At 42.3% G+C, this 16,971-nt stretch overlaps 1 protein-coding gene across 1 annotated transcript in view; it reads right to left on the bottom strand.

Annotated features, from left to right (window-relative positions):
• Positions 1-3,264: 3,264 nt before the first annotated feature.
• The window catches only part of SVEP1 (sushi, von Willebrand factor type A, EGF and pentraxin domain containing 1), a 313,507-nt gene continuing 299,800 nt past the window's right edge, over positions 3,265-16,971 (bottom strand). Inside the window, exons 45-47 of the mRNA XM_054986548.1 lie at positions 10,587-10,682; positions 7,673-7,766; positions 3,265-6,544 (exon numbers count right to left, since the gene is read on the bottom strand). Of these exons, the coding sequence (XP_054842523.1) occupies positions 6,514-6,544; positions 7,673-7,766; positions 10,587-10,682 (221 nt within the window). The 3' untranslated portion in view covers positions 3,265-6,513. The remainder of the gene's footprint in view (positions 6,545-7,672; positions 7,767-10,586; positions 10,683-16,971) is intronic.

Genomic DNA, 16,971 nt, shown 5'->3' with positions numbered 1-16,971 from the left:
TCACCACCTATATATCTCTGGCTAGTTTCTTCAGACCCTCCATGCATCTGATGAAGAGAGCTGTGGCACTTGAAAACTTATGCTACAATAAAGTTGGTTAGTCTTAAAGGTGCTACTGGACTCTTTACTATTTTGCTACTACAAATGAACATGGCTAACTCCTTATATATTCAGTACACTTTTACTCTGTCCTCCGAGAAGCTCAGGGTAGTGTACACCCCTCTCTCCTAACCTCCGTTTTATCTTCACCACAGACTGAGTGACTGGATCAAGGCCATCCAGTGTTTCGTGGTAAGGTGGGATTTGAACCGGGGTTTCCCAGAGGCTAGTCCAACACTCTTAAGCACTAAATTTCTATAAAGGTGACTTCATTTTGTTATTGCCTCACTGTAAATGGAGGGGTGGGGCTGAGAGACCAAGGTCTTGTGCGAAGACATCTTTTGCAATGCAATCCTAAAACATTTTCCTGGGATTAAGTCCCAATAAATAGACCTGAGTAGGATTATGAGTAGAACTGTCAGAACTACTCTATTTGAGTTCGTGACTAGGTTGAGATTTGAACTCAGGACTCACCTTTTAACCACTGCATCAGTTTTTCATGTTAGATTTGTGTGGGTTTGCATCTTGCATTATTAATACCAGGACACTTGAATAAGTTACCTGTCACAACTACTCTCTTTTAATCATGTGGTTAGATATGGGTGTGTCTTTAACTTTCTTGTTATTTCTCTCTCTCTCTCTCTGGGTATGTAACACTGCCACCAGGAATTTAATTCCAACCCAATTAATTAATCTTTCCCATAGTATTGTGCCTAAGCTCTAAAACTCCTTTATTGGACTTTGTGGTTCTGAAGATGAGATTGTTGTATGGTAATAGCATATAACTCTAGGTTCAACAATAAACAAAAAACCCTGTATTTGTACAAGAAGCGTATTGGTTTCAGGATGTTTAGCGACTTTTCTTCAGTAAATAATACAGTGGATGTTAATAACTTTGGACTGAGGTATCACAGTCTTTCATTTTGCAATTGCTGCTCTCAAATACTCCTTTCTTTTCAGAATGTTCTTTGTTCAATCTTTTTATTTTGCTCAGTTAAACTCTTCCTTTTAACACAGGTTTCTGTCAGCTTCTTCCTCTCACACTCTTGTAATATTCTGACAATATTAGGATTTGACTCTCTCTAGTTTCTAATATGTCCTCTGTAAGTATTCTTTCCTCTTAGAATCTTAAATCATTTGTCACGGAACGTACTTGAAGGGTTGCTGTCGGAGATCAGCTGTCTCCAGAATGGGAACTATCTTGTGGGGTTCCGCAGGGCACAATCTTATCTCCCATGTTATTCAACCTCTATGTAAAACCTTTAGAACTCATTCGCATCTATGGAGTGGGATGTCATCAATATGCAGACAACACTCAACTCTATATCTCGCTATCCAGGTCCCCACAGGATGCAGTAGAAATCTTAAGATTGCTGACTGACAGCTGTGGTGAAATGGCTGAAAAATAACAAATTGAAATTGAACCTGGACAAGACGGAAGTGATGCTTGTCGGAAAAGCAGAGATCTTGAAAGACATTATACTCCCCACTTTCGATGGAGTATGTCTGACCCTCACTGACTTGGTTAAGAGCCTTGGGGTTATACTGGATCCAGCGCTACTTCTAGAAAAACGAGTTAAGGCAGCAGCAAAAAAAATGCTTATTACCATCTCATTCTAGCCTGGAAAATGGCTTCTTATCTCAACACGGCCGACCTGGTCACCTGGATCCATGCTATAGTAACATCAAAACTTGACTATTGTAATGTGCTTTACATAGGTCTCCCATCCAAATTAAGTAGGAGACTCCAACTGGTGCAAAATGCTGCAGTGTGACTGCTATCAGGAGCGAGCAGGAGCATGAACATCAGTCCCATCCTACAGTCACTCCATTGGCTACCTATCAGTTAACATGCTCAGTTTAAGGTATTGGTTGTTACATACAAAGCTCTTCATGGCCTTGGTCCAACATACCTACGGGACCGCCTCCCTCCCTATGTCCTTCCATGGTAGCTTCACTCATCTGAACAGGGTCTCCTGCAGATGCCAGCCTGCACATGGGCAAAATCAACAGCAGCCTGCAGACGGGCTTTCTCTGTGGTGGCCCCTATCCTGTGGAATGGCCTGCCTGAGGAGGTCAGGAGAGCCGCCACTCTACTGGCTTTCTGCAAACGATGCAAAACCAAATGATTCAAAAAGCCTTTTTACTCAGATAGGAGGGAAGTGTAGGGAGGTGGTCTCAGATGCTTCGCTAATGAGTTAGGGACCACAGACTTCACCACTATGTTGCCTTGCATATTATCTGTTGCTTTGAATACGTACTCAGATATACTACCTGTGCTTCATGTTGTCTAATGTCAGTCCTAGAACCGATTATGATCTGTTTCAGCAATTCTTCAACTATGTATTGGATCCTTGCCAATGCGACGTCTTTGTAAAGTCCTATGACATTGTTTATGGAAAAGTTCTTGATACTGTATGGAAATGTCCTTGCTACTGATTGTACTGATCTCACACTATGTAATCCGCCTTGAGTCTCAGTGAGAAAGGCAGACTATAAATGACATAAATAAATAAATAAATAAATAAATAAAACACTATGTAGGACTCTAATCAGAAGACTGCTTTTCCAGGCTTTGTTGACTGTTGACTCCCTGTCAACTGAGGACTCTTTCTCCTCTCTCTTTTAGCTCCGCCCATACACTCTCAGTCACCAATCAATCACCTCACTCACTCATCCTTCTTTCACCCCCTTGTTCTTCTGCAACTTACCAAGCATTTAAAGAAACACATACTTAAAACTTTAAATCATTACATTACCTGTCTCTTTAAGTGAAATTAACTATTTTTGAAAGCTGTCTTATCATTTTTCCTTTCCAGGTAGAATATCAGTGATGGAAATATAGACATGGGAAACTGCATAAGGGGAAAGGTTATTCCTTTTCATACCCCAGCTCTGCCAGCTCCAGTCCACACTCATACCTCCTTTTAAGGAAAATTAAACGCCTTGTCTTTAGAGCTCTCAGATGCCCATCACAAATCACTCACAACTTGTCCTGGTTGCCCCCCTGTCTCTCTTTTATGTTACGAATTGTTGGGCACGCACTTTATTGAAAGAAAAAAAAACCCATGCTGCTTGGTGCCTTGGGCAGGGGCTGCTGAAGAAATACTTGGTCAAGGTCTCAAGGGAACTGCTGCCCGTCATTAATGATTTAACAATACACACTTGAGTTAAATGGGGTGCAACTTTATTTACAATGTAAAGTGCATCACGTGGACCTTTTTAAAACACTTGACAAGAAGTGACATAAATGACAATACATTATTTGCTTGTGAAAGTTCATTTTTAAATTTAACTAAATTCTCTAAGGATTTAGTACTGCAAACAGGAACCTAGTTTTAGGAACCCTGCCTCTTATCAGCCGATTCCCCCCAAGCATCACAAGCTGCCAAGAGGGTTGTTCCGGAGGGTTCCTTTTGGGTCAGCCTTAGACCTGGCCTGTTTGTTCAGCCAGGTAAATTGGGGAACGCACAAACATCTAGGGTTAAAATTAGGCCAAATGGATTCTGTTTCTCACTCAAACATTCTCCTGCTTTCCAGAAGAAAAATGGATTGAAGGGTTCCCCCCCCTCAAAATACAGTCTTTTGAGACACAATACGGTCCAGGAAGTCATAAAAAGGAAAAAAAATACATAATGTACAAACACAATAGAAATAGATCCATTTTAAACTGAGGCAGGATATATATATATATGCTTAGTTTTCATTACTTATCTTTCTCTTTTCATAAAATCACCTCATATCATGCAACAGGATTCTAGATAGCCATAATTCCGCACCGAGCCATACAAGTTTAGCAAGGTGCGAGAGAAAAAACAGTCATTGGCAATATTAATGATGTATTTTCCAGTACTGTGTGAATTATCCAGTCCGCATTGCAGTTTTGGTGTGGGTTATGTCATGGAGACTGTAAAACTGCTGCCATAACAATAGCGGCAGATAATTACTCAATGGGCATCTTTTCTAAGAGTGAGGTTAACATCTATTTTGCATTCTTCTTGAAACCAGTGACCACACTAACATGCATAAGAGGGTGGATTTGGCATATTACAGGTGGGCAGTAATCCCGTCCTTTATTTTTCTTATCTGTAAAGACATGAAAATAATGTAGGTCTGCACTTAAAAACACAAACAGAATTATGCAGGAGAGCTTTACAACCTGAGAAATTTATTAAAAAATGGTTTATGCCCAATTAGACTATAAGCCTTTCCTCTACAGACTCACAATGTATGTGGATATTGTTTCCAGACATAGTTTCTAAGCTAACAAAAGAAATTGCAGTGGCTGATCACCACCGCAAAGGTTTTTTTTTGTCTATCTGTAGTTATGAATTAATGTAATAACTAGAATGTATTTTGTTGCGCTATTATGATTTTTTTGAACGTCCAATGGAAAGAGCAGGAGAAGCCATTTTGCAAGAGAGATAATGGAGGTGCTGCCACAGAAAGCAACCAGAAAAAGAGATATCACCAGCAGCCACAACTGTATCTGTGCCATGGAACACTCCTCCTCCGCATGCTGCTATGCTAGGCCACACAAGCAAAGGTTATGCTGCTGTCACATTTAAAGCTGACCACACACAAATGAACCCTTGAAAAAGCATAGGTGGACAACAGCAAAAACACAGGAATGCAAATTGTTTGGGACTAAAATCATCCAGCTATTGTGGAAACCATTATTAGAGGGAAAACATTCATGCAGGAAAGTCAAAAGCCGGAAAGAAGTAAAGAAAGTAAATTCACCCCAGGCTTCTCCTAGAACTGGTACCAAACTTCCTTCTGGTTCCCGTTACCCTCCTTTAATTTTAGCCCAAGTTGCTATTCTGGAGATCTCTGGTAATAGGTCTTATATTTAACCACACCTCATTTGCATTGTTTTGGGTCATAAGGGTAGAGAAATTTATCAGTCACAGAACTTTTGATGGACAGCGTCACATACATACTGTATGATAATTTGAACTGGGAACCTTACAGTAGACATTTTCAGAAATAAGTATGATTAGCAGAAGTGCCTGCAAAAAACCTTGTTCAATATTTTAACCCAAGGGTCCCTAACGACTAACACCTTCCCTGGTTTCAGAAAGTGAGCCAGATGGAGCTCTTGCCTGCCATGGAATCTGATTGACAGCACAGATTAAAATAATGTTGCTTCAGTGGCAGCCACCACAAGGCTGGTTTTATTGTATCACTCCTCTTTCCCAGTGTATTTTTAAAATCACCTGTCTTCTTCCCTCTACTGGGACTTCCTCTGTGCGTTATGTGTGGCTCTGCCTCCTGCAGCAGCCATTTTGTGGTTGCTGCCACCACCCTATGTTAGAATTCCAAAGGTGCCCACAGGCTCAAAAATGTTGGGGGCCCTGCTTGAACCCATGACAGTTCACTGCCAGTTGACATCTTTAATACATTTTGTCTGGAAACAGGAGACTGTACGATTGGCTTTCAGGGAATGAGAAAAAGAAGTGGTCGCACATAAGAAACACCAATAGTATGCAAAAGAGAAGCCCCATTTCTACCTGTCTTCATGAAAACAGCAGCTACAGCTTGAATTAATTCATTCTGGAATCTAAACATCCAATCAATGTGTGTCTGTTTAAAAAACAAAGCTATTTCACTAATAAACATCTATGGTATAATAATCCATGTGCATATAGGGAAAAAAAAGGAAACTTTAGGAATGGTTTAGCTCCCTGCCCCCTTCTCATGTGTACACATGTGTACCTCCCTCCCCATGCTGACAACTCTCCTGCGCATGAACAGCTGTGTTCCCCCAATTTTATGTGTAAGGAAGTTGTTGGATTGGTCCCATAACGGTCAATATCTAAAGAATCACACAATTAATTCCTGATGATCGAGGGAGCTTTGGATTCATGCCTCTCCAGTGTGATAAACTACTTTTGACATTCTAGTAATATAGAGGGAAATCTGTCAGTCTTGCACACATCAGTTTGAGTGTGTGTGGGGGGGGTGTCCTGGACCACAGCCAGTTCACTGAAGAGTTCTGCACAGGAACAAGTATTTTCTCCTTCAAAATGACTGAAATGTGATGAGCCGCTTGCATCTAAATCTTGCTTAGCTCTGATTGACAACAAAGCACAGGGATATCTCCAGGGATATGCGATGCTAAAAAAAGATAGCAAAGTTTGTATCCCCTCTGCTGAAGTGGACAACATTATTTGTACATTTGTGAGTGTATTAACAGCAGCATGTACAGCATAAATGATATACTTCTGGGTGTGGAAAAGGTGGTTTCTTCACAATAAAAAAGTAAATATAATACAAAATGAAAACCATTAAAAAACCCCAACAACAGTTTTTTTTTTTTTAAAAAAGACCCATTGGATTTGATTTTACAATGCCTGGTCCACCAAGGCCCACGGGATCCAAATCAAAATGTGCACAGCAGTTGCTCTGATGTTAAAAGTGGTAGAACCCAGTTTTTCTTTTCCTAGATCAGTACACAGGCAAAAAGACAAAAAAAGAAAAAGAAACAAAACAAATTATTCGCTGCAGGTTATTAAGTACAAGTAATCAAGTAAAGTATGGTGTATCAGGAAGATTTCTGCGCCCTTATTCATTTAGAGTACTCACTCTCATAAGCAGGCTTTCCAGGGCATTGAGAACACTGTGTTATGCATGGTTCCTGGCGCTTAAAAAAATCCATCCAGAAAGCCAAGTTATTTGCAATAGGTTTAATAACTGTTCAGCAGGGGTGTGTGGAAACTGGATTCACCTTCCCGGGCTTTCACAAAACAAGTAATTGGCAATATCCAGGGCTTTTTTTCTGGGAAAAGAGGTGGTGGAACTCAGTGGGTTGCCCGCGGATAAAACGGTCACATGGCTGGTGGCCCCACCCCTTGATCTCCAGACAGAGGGGAGTTTAGATTGCCCTCCATGCTGCCGAGCGGCGTGGAGGGCAATCTCAACTCCCCTCTGTCTGGAGATCAGGGGGTGGGGCCACCAGCCATGTGACCATTTTCAAGAGGTTCCGGAACTCCGTTCCAGCTGAAAAAAAGCCCTGGCAATATCACTGATGATCAAGATAGGACTGTATGAGCACAGCCTGGGCAGCTTTTAACATGGTGCACTGCATACACACTAACTTGGTGCTGCAGGCACACGTTCATTGGATTCAAGTTGGTATATATTAATGCTGACACTGTCAGTTCCATACAGCTTGAAAGTACGGCCGTGCGTAGGATTTTAAATTGGGCTGTTTTGTGTTTCAGACTGCAAGATGTCCTCTAGGTCAACTTGAATCCATCCTTTGCTTGGGAGATGCGCAAGCCCCCAGTTGAGGATTTAAGCCTTATTGTTCCTCTCCTTAAAAAGTCAGTAAAGACTGACATTCGATCGGGAGCCTTGTTATCATCTCATTGGACTTGCTGCCAGAAAACCAATTATTTGGATAAGCATCTTTTTAAAAAATTCACACAAGCATTAGAGACCCATACACAAACAGTGTGATACTAGGCCACCATGTAAGTAGAAGTGTTCTTTAAAGGATACAGAGAACAGAATAGAAATCATTTTTTTAAAAAAATTGAAAATCCGACATGAGACACGGAATACTCACCTAGAGCAGTCATGTCCAGTCCACGGGGAAGTGCAGTGGCAGCGATTGGGCCGTATACATTTCCCACCGTTTAAGCATGGGTTCTGGCAGACAGCTGTGTTAAAAGACCACAGGTGCACATTAACACAGCATGCTCTTCAAAACAATCATAATGGTTCCAACTTAATTATTTTCTTCAGTGAACAAGTTTTCAACTGATTAATATCTGTGTGGTTATGGTAGTGAATGAACCAGAAGCCTCTGTGCTCTTTTTTAAATGATGAACTCTTTCAGTACTGCAGAGAATGATAGAATTAACCTTTTTGAAAAAAAAACATGTTTCTAGTCCTCCAGGTAGATTAAAAAACTTTTACCACTGCCATCCTGAGCAGGTTTCCCCAGATCCCCATTCAAGTGTATTCAATAAGGCTTCCTCTCAGGAAAGGGCTGCTCTGTAAAGTATACATGAGCTTCCAGAAGGCAGTGACAGAGTCTATGTCCCTTGGACAGAGGGCTTTGGGTTTCCTGCTCCTTTCTCCCCATTCCTCCTTTTCCCTACTGTCTCATGACTCCATTTTCCACTGGTTCTTCCCTGATGAAGGCAGTCTCAAAACATCAGGGAATTGCCCCCTGAGGAAGAGGGCAATCTGCACATTGTTGGATATTGCATCTGCACATTGTTGGATATTGCACTATTGTTGCACATTAGCAATTGCAAGAGGATTGGCTTGCCCACATAGGAAAATCCAGGTGTCAATGACTGTTAAAAGTGCAACAACAGTGCAGTATGTGCGATCTGTTAGACCACCTTTTGTTTCTTCAGAACAGAAAATATATGCACACATATTGACAACTATGGTTGGATCTGCAGATGTTTGTTCCTCTCTCCATTGTGCTCCCCACCATGGCTGCTTTCATACACATTGGATAATGCACTTTAGTGATCATTTGTGAGAGGATTTTCCTGTTTTACATAGGGAAATCCAGTTGCAAAACAATTGCTAAAGTGTCCGAATGTGTCCATGTATCCAATGTGTCCGAATGTAGCATGTTTATTACCACAGTATTTAAAAAATACTTGCATCTGACGAAGAGAGCTGTGATTCTCGAAAGCTTATGTTACAATAAAATTGGTTAGTCTTAAAGGTGCTACTGGACTCTTTTTGATTTTGCTACTACAGACTAACATGGCTAACTCCTCTGGATCTATAAAAAATACCTGACAGCAAGAACAATTGCTGTTCATTACTGGAAAACAGAGTTGTTTTAACTATTCCAGCTTATTAAGTGGGGGTGGTATGAAGAAGGCAGAGTGCAGGTCAGTTAGCATGTACGAAGAAAGAACTGAAAAACAGCAACAAGTCTGTTAAGGATACAGCTCTGTATGACTCAACAGCTGTGCATGGAGATAAAGTGGAAAAGGACAGACGTTCCATGAAAAAGGTATCAATGTAAAGAACAGCTTGTAACTGAACTATAAGACACAAAGAGTGATGCAAAGACGTTCTCTTGGTAGGAAGAGTGTACACGTAGAAACGAGAGAGCTGTGATGCTTTTGCTGTGTTAGTGAAATTATCTGGAGAGACATGTCATAGCATTTGCTGTTAAACCTGAGATTCAGAAATGAGCAGGGTTTAATCAAATAAGCAAGACAGACTGGAAGGCAATTTAATGGGATTTATTAGAAAAGCTTTGGAGTATGTTTTTTTTTTCTCTTGAAGCAGGAAAAGACACAAATCATACAAATACTGTACCGATAACCAATGTGTTGAGTAGGCAGGTTTTGGAAACAGAGAATCAAGACACTCAAAGGAGACACTTCTTAAGCCCTCTTCATATATTATGTTTTCTTTTAAATTCATCTGAATATGAATGATGCAAATGTGTCTCTTATAAGTATGCTCGGCAGGAAAGCAAGATTGGCTTCAGCTCTCCGTTGAATGTACATTTAGCGGCAAAACATAATTTGCTGCCACATAAGGTGTTAAATGGCCTCTAGCAAGACAAGAGCACTCCCCCCGCCCAAACAAGCACAACAAATCTTTTTGTTATGGGTTCTTGTAAAAACTTAACAAAACGTAGACACCTACGACTTCAGTGAAACCAGGGCTCATTTAGAAGAGGAACGCGATGGAACGCAGTTCCGGCAGTTCCCCAAAGAGGTCACATGTCAGGTGGCCCCACCCACCTGACTCTTGGCCATTTTGGGCTCGTTTCAGCCTGGATTGGGGCCGAAACGGCCCGGATTGGGCCTCTGACGGGTGGTGGATCACTCTCCCACTCAGCAGCAAACTGATCCTGACCATTTTGGGCCCCTTTTCGGCCATTTTCAGCCCCTTTTTGCCATTTTGGGCCAAATTTCGGCCCTGAATGTCCAGGATTGGGTCCAAAACAGCCAGGATAGGTGATGTCAGGGGGTGTGGCATAAGCAAATCAGTTATGCTAATGAACCACTTCCAGTGCTGTCAAAGGGCTTGGCACATGCTAATGAGTTATGCTAATGAATTATGCTAATGAATCCCTCCAGCTCTTTTTCTACTAAATGACCCCTGAGTGAAACACAATTTGCTGCAGCTTCACTAGCCATGTAATGCTAGAATGTAGCCGAACTAGCTGCACCTGATCCTCTTAACATGTGCCGTCGCCATTTTTTTGCAAGTAAGGCAATACTTATTTTGTCCAGCTTTGCAATGTACAGTCAGGAAGCCAGATTTTTGAGGGTACACATTTGCACATACTGAAGCTGGACAATATACACATTTACCCTGTTCACAGAAAATGTTAACCGTAACCACGCCTATTGAGAAGATGACAAGGTACCACGCTCTCCAAAATTGTAATGAGGGAGCAGGGCTACAGTGATCGTCTCAGCAGATGTTGGATTTGCTAGAGGCTACTGCTTGATTGTGGTATATTGTGGGTTAAACAGGCTTACCCTGGTGGCAGCGGGAGCCAGTCCATCCGGCTGTGCAATTGCATTGATAAGGAGCCACACAGGAACCTCCATTCAGGCAATGCAGGATGCAAATGGCTAAACGTGGGAAAAAATTAGATAAATGAAGTAAATACTGGGACAGCAGTCTCAAACTTTAATAAATCAAGCCCCCACCAATTTTGAATTAAAATCTTCTGTGGACTTTGCCCATCCTCCTTTTCCAGGCTGTCACATGTTGAACAGCCCTTTATCATGGTGTGCATGGCGCACTGCACATGGCCCACAGAGGCTTCTGTGCTCTCATACAAGTACAACAAGAACTGTATCAGAGATAGTGGTCTTTTATGTTAGTTTAAATAAAATGTTTGCCTTGTTTGTACTTGGCCTACAAGGTCAGGTCTCAGAGAGTAGGGCCACAACTTCAAAGGCTTTATATTGTCGAAGGCTTTAAAAGGCTTTGACTCAAGGTCTAATTCATGTTACTCTTTGAATTGAACTAGCAAGAAACTTTAATTGGTTAGTAACTTCTAGATACAGGCCAATTGAACAGGAGTGGGAAGGACCTGGAAAAATGTTCAGAGCTACTCAATAAAAAAAAAAAGACTAAAAACAGCATCACACACAGCCAGAAATTCCAGTTTTCAGTTACCATTGGCTATTATTGTCTATGGAGTGGCATCTTTCTATATTTATACTAAAATTTTCTGCAATAGAATGAAGACTTGTTCGTTTTATCCCAGAACGAAGTTAGCAGGTCTACTCAGAATCAAGTCCCACTTTATTCAGTGAGGCTTATTCCCAGGAACGTGTTCTTAGGACTCCAGGCTGATGCATTAAGACTGTACCTACTAGGTGAGGGCACCTGGGTTGAGCTATTGTATCCAGCGACCAGCACATTTCTGGTCAGTACTTTAAGGTGATCTGGAAGCCAGGTGATGGTGGGTATGTGGGTAGTGGCAGCTTCCACTTGTCTAAAGCAGGGGAAGCCAATTTGGTCTCTTTCTCTTGGGAGTGCCAAAAAACTGAGAGGGCTCTGTTTTCTTGTAAGCTAGAGGGTGTGGTCAGGGCCCATCCTCTAGCCTCCTAAGAAATGCTACACTAGATCAAGAAAATCAAGTATGTAAAAACCATTAAGTGAAATGGCATTAAGTAAAATGCCCAGCCTCGGTGTGTGTGTTTTGCTTGTGATCAGGGGGCAAATTGTGGATAGTTTATTCGATTGGTCTACAAAGAGACCTGTAGCCCTGCAGACGAGTATGTGTCACAACAGTTTTCAGAAGAGTGAGCCAAAGGCCAAAAAAAGGCCTTCAGTATGTTGTCCACACATAGGCCGTTTCCACACGGCTTACCTTCCCTCAGAACGACCTGGAACATCACGCAAAAACCGTGGAAGATCGCGTTTTCTCACGTGAGATAACGCTATCTTCCGTGTTTTTTGTGCGATGTTCCGGGTCGTTCCGAGGGAAGGTAAGCTGGGTGGAAACAGCCATAGAGTGTTCCTCATGACAGCACCACACGGTTGATTCACACGGAGAACTCCCTGAGGCTGACTGCTCATTTCCCCCCCTTGCCAGCTATTGCTGTCAACCTCTTCTGCAAGGCAGCTATGTGTATGGCTCTACCATGCATGGAATTCTGTCAGGATCAGTGTTTTGGATGCAAATTTGACAAAAAGAACCTAGCCACCCATACTCATGTACTTGTTCAGTTGGCTGAATGCCATCATCAGTTGTGCCCGGACCCTCCAGCATCCTCAACGTTATAGCCCTGGTATGGTATCTGGTAGGCAGTTTTGTTAAGCCTCCCTCATAGGATATTCCTACCAAAGGACCCCAGAAAAGCATGGACTTTGATGGCTGAACGCAGCTGTTGGTTCCTTTGCATATAGAAAGGAACGGGGATGTGAACTCAAGTGGCAGATCACAATGATCAGGAGCATAAAAATCAGTTCCTAAATGTCGAGGTCTAAACTGAGCATCACTGTCGACACTAAGGGAAGGATATGAGCAGCAATGTATCAAGCACAGAGCCAGATTTTGCAAAGAAACGTGTGTCTGCCTTACCTATGACTGAGGGCCAAACTACAAGTGACGAATGACACAGGTTGGTCACTTGTCAGCTTCCCTCAAGTTTTGGCGGGAAATGTAGGCAGCTTGGCCGAATGTTGGAGAAGTGACAGTTGAAAAGTCCATTGGACAGCAGTCGGAGAGCCAAGCTGCAAGACTAGGACGTCTACATTTCCTATCAAAACTTGAGGGAAGCTGACAAGTGTCCAACTAGTGTCAGGCATCACTTGTAGCTTCGCCATGAGCTTCTTAAATATGAAGGAAAGCAGACCTAAAATCGGTGCCTTGTTCCACAAGTAGAAAAAACACATGCCACGGTAACCAAAGGTTATATAAGTCTGAAGAATTTATTTAGTTCTAGCCCGCTTTTCTCCCCATAGGAGACACAAAGCCATGTACATCCTCCTCTCCTCTGTTTTATTCTCACAGCAACAATCCTGTGAGGTAGTTTAGGCTGAGAGAGAGAGTAAGGATTTGAACCTGGGTCTCCCTCACCATGCGGGTTCTCCTAGAAATTTGCTTCAATTTAGATTGCAAAACACTGAGTGGGTTTCAAATGTTCACAATTCGTTCACGGAGGCTACGGTGGAAAACTCTACGAAGAAGGGTTTATGGACACATATATACGAAGCTGCCGTATACTGAACCAGACCCCGGGTTCATCAAGATCTGTACCGTCTACCCTGACGGGCAGCAGCTCTCCAGAGTCTCGGGTCTTTTATACCATCAACTTCCTGGTCCTTTTGAACTGGAGATGCTGAGGACTGAGCCTGGACTAGATTTTGTAAGACAAATTCTCGGCTAGAATAATACTAAGCTGCAGCAACTGCAAAGCCGCAGATGTCTTCACTCCTGTTTGTGACAGGTGTATGGTGCAGTCTTGGGGAACAGAGAACAGACAAAAGTAGTTATGGAAAAAACCAAGCTCAGCCACCTTAGAAGCAAGGCATGTGTGTGAGAGAATCTGAAAGCCACAGTCTCTTGCCATGATAGATGAGGTTTGTGGCAGCTAAACAACATCACAATTTTTTTCCAGGAAGGCACACAAAAGTCCATCTTTCAACAACTGGAAGCTTCAGTCAAAATTCCCCCTTCTCCCCTAAGCCACCTTCAGTCTAAGAAAGAATCTGGACTAGATTTTGTAAGACAAATTCTCAGCTAGAATAATACTAAATGACAGCAACTGCAAAATCGCGGATGTCTTCACTCCTGTTTGTGACAAGTGTATGGTGCAGTCTTGGGGAACAGAGAACAGACAAAAGCAGTTATGGAAAAAACCATGCTCAGCCACTTTAGAAGCAAGGCATGTGTGTGAGAGAGTCTGAGAGCAGAACCACAAGTGACAAAAGGCACAGATTGGACACTTGTCAGCTTCCCTCAAGTTTTGATGGGAAATGTAGGCATCCTGGTCTCGCAGCTTGGCTCTCTGACTGCTGTCCAATGGACTTTTCAACTGTCACTTCTCCAACATTCCGCCAAGCTGCCTACATTTCCCATCCAAACTTGAGGGAAGCAGACAAGTGTCCAATCTGTGCCTTTTGTCACTTGTGGTTCTGCTCTGAGAGGGGCCTCTCTGCACACCTCCCAGATCTTTCTGCAGTCATTGGCTTTGGTAAGTATATAAAACATATATGCATCTGATGAAGAGTGCTGTGGTTCTCGAAAACTTTTGCTACAATAAAGTTGGTTAGTCTTAAAGGTGCTACTGGACTCTCCTATTTTGCAAGAAAATTAAAGGTACATATTACAAAGATTATTAAAATACTACAACTATATTACATTTTTCAGGTAATAATTGCTTTTATTATTAAATGCCACCATGCACATGCAGGGGCTTGGAGAATGAATCAGGGGGGAGATCCCTGTTGAATTGGAACAAATTAAATAAGATGAACAGTTCTATCGTAAGAAAATTTCCTGGGAGCAAGCTCCATTGCATAGATCTGAGAGGGATTCTGAGTAGACCTGTGCTTAGAATTGTTCTAACATGCTACACTAAAAATGATTTATTATTTCGCTATATCAAAATAATTTTTTCCAACTCTTGTCAGGCATATTCTGATGTGGATTAGCATTGGGTAGGAATTTAGATGAAGAAAGGGGTTGTTTTGCTATATAATGCTTATTTATATCTATGTATAAATAATTTAATTTAATTTATTATATTGATATTCTGCCCTCCCCGCTTTCGCAGGCTCAGGGCGGATAACAAATACAAACACCATTAAAAACATTAAATAATACATTTAAAAACATTTAAAAATACTGTCTGTAATTTCAGTATGAAAACTACATTGACTAGAACACGTGGGATTTAGAAATCTTTTTTGTTTTTGTTTTCTACCTAAATTAACAACATTTACAAACATTGCATAGGACACTGAAAAGGATTTTTAGCATTGCTTGTGGAAAAATGCCTTCTTCCCAGAATCTCTAGCACTTAAAACACTAATGCAGTTTGCCGGCAATCTAACTCTTTAGCACACTTACTTGAAAGCAAGTTCTGCCAAAATCAATGGGACTTACTTTCAAACAAAACATGGTTAGCCTCAGGCATTAAAAATGCCTATCTTAGAACTGGCGTTACTTTGCTTCCTCTCCTGGGTATCAATTCTGTTGACGAGATATGGCTTCAGATGGGAGAGAAAGTCACATGCTGCGTTTACTGTACAGTGTTATGAGTGGAACCGCTCCCTCTCCTGGGCAGAAAAGTATGTGCACATCTCCATTTATTTTGCATCTGGAACATCGAGTGCACCTGTTTGTTTTTCTCTGACACACTTGACTGCTATCTTTCAATGGCTTGTCTGTGTTTCATTCTCTGAAGTGCAAATTCAGGCTTGGATTTTATTCCTCCTCCTCTTTTGGGTACAGGCAGTTCTGTTGGCTGCAAAAAGTGCTAGCAGATGAGGATGTTGCCACTGCTGTTTATCTCTGAATTGACCTTGCCTGGGAGGGAAGGGAACTGTTGTGGTGTGTGCATCTTATTTTTGTATTGTTTCTGCTACTCCCAGTGCCAGTCATTCTACTACAGATAGCTGATGGCTTGCGTTAAGTGGCACGAACCAACAGCAAGGCAGTGTTACCTGGAGGGCTCCTTGCAAGTGGGGGGAATTAGCAGCAAGGACTAAGGCTATGCGAGAGGCACACCTGCGGGATAACACCACCATTATTTACGGGGTCTCCTCCCCAAGGTAGCAGATGAGACCGGTGATCTTAAATAAAGGAGTAGTTTTCTTTAAAGAGGAAAATAAGCACACACACAAGAAGCAATTGAAAATGGATTCACATACACATAGAGTCCTAGGAAGATAGTCAGAAAATGGACTAGAGGGGAGGGGAAGTATATTTACTGATCAGAGGAGCAGCGTGGTTCGCGGAGGAAGAGAGCAGCTTCAAACATCCCGTGTTCTCAGCCAGGAGAAAGCGGACCCAAGGGTACAACGCTCAGATCTGAAGGTGCAGTGTGTACACTCTGAATGGGGCTAGAGCCCTGTTTCTTATAGGGCTAAACGTGTCCTTAGGCAAGAGAGCCCTCTTGGCCGTTAGGACAAAGGCTGTGAAGACCATCTCCAGGAAATAACAAAAGTTTGATTACACTTTGATTGGTGCTACTGGAGTGTGCAAAGAAAATGCGAAGTCTCTCCTGCTGTTTCACAAAGGGGGCAGTTTGCTAATGAGTTCCCGGAGCTGGGTTGATGAATTTAGATAGGGAAATGCAGGTTCCCAGAGATGAATTAAACGTATCAGCGCTGATTGATTGCTTCTCAGTCTTAGGATGGTAATTTCATCAAGGAAGGAGGGTAAAGGAATGTGTTAGGTGTGATGACACATCGAGACCCTTTCTTGTCTACAAACTCACACCCAGAGCTAGGGGGCTGTAAATTCAATCCCCACCAGTCACTCTGCATTAGCATGAACCTCCCATTCATGACTCAATCTCCTGGGTGGGTCTCAGCATTGCTCTGCCCAGCCTGTTGGAATTCCCCTGATGCAGGCCAGGCGGCATTAAATCAGGGCCCTGTGATTTCTATATCACAAGTCGCTATAAAACAGCTATTAAAGATGGCGGAGGCCGGGGCCGACCACTTACAGCAGGACAGGGAGGACATGGGATTTACGCGCACTGTTCTAAGCAGACTTACATCCTTCGAAACTCCCTGGCTACAATGCACTTATAACAGAGTAACTCTATTTAGGATGGCACCCTGCAAACTTCTTATTGAAAGATGAGCCTTCCGGTTTTTCAACTGGTGCTGACAAGTGCCAGAGGCACTTGTAACTCTGAAGGAAGTGGGAGTTCTCCAAAAGGACTGTTC

Source organism: Eublepharis macularius, chromosome 8 (assembly GCF_028583425.1).
Source record: "Eublepharis macularius isolate TG4126 chromosome 8, MPM_Emac_v1.0, whole genome shotgun sequence".
In the NCBI taxonomy this organism is placed as follows: Eukaryota; Metazoa; Chordata; class Lepidosauria; order Squamata; family Eublepharidae; genus Eublepharis; species Eublepharis macularius.
Note: the sequence above shows the minus strand (reverse complement) of the source record. Positions and strands in the feature narration are given on the sequence as shown.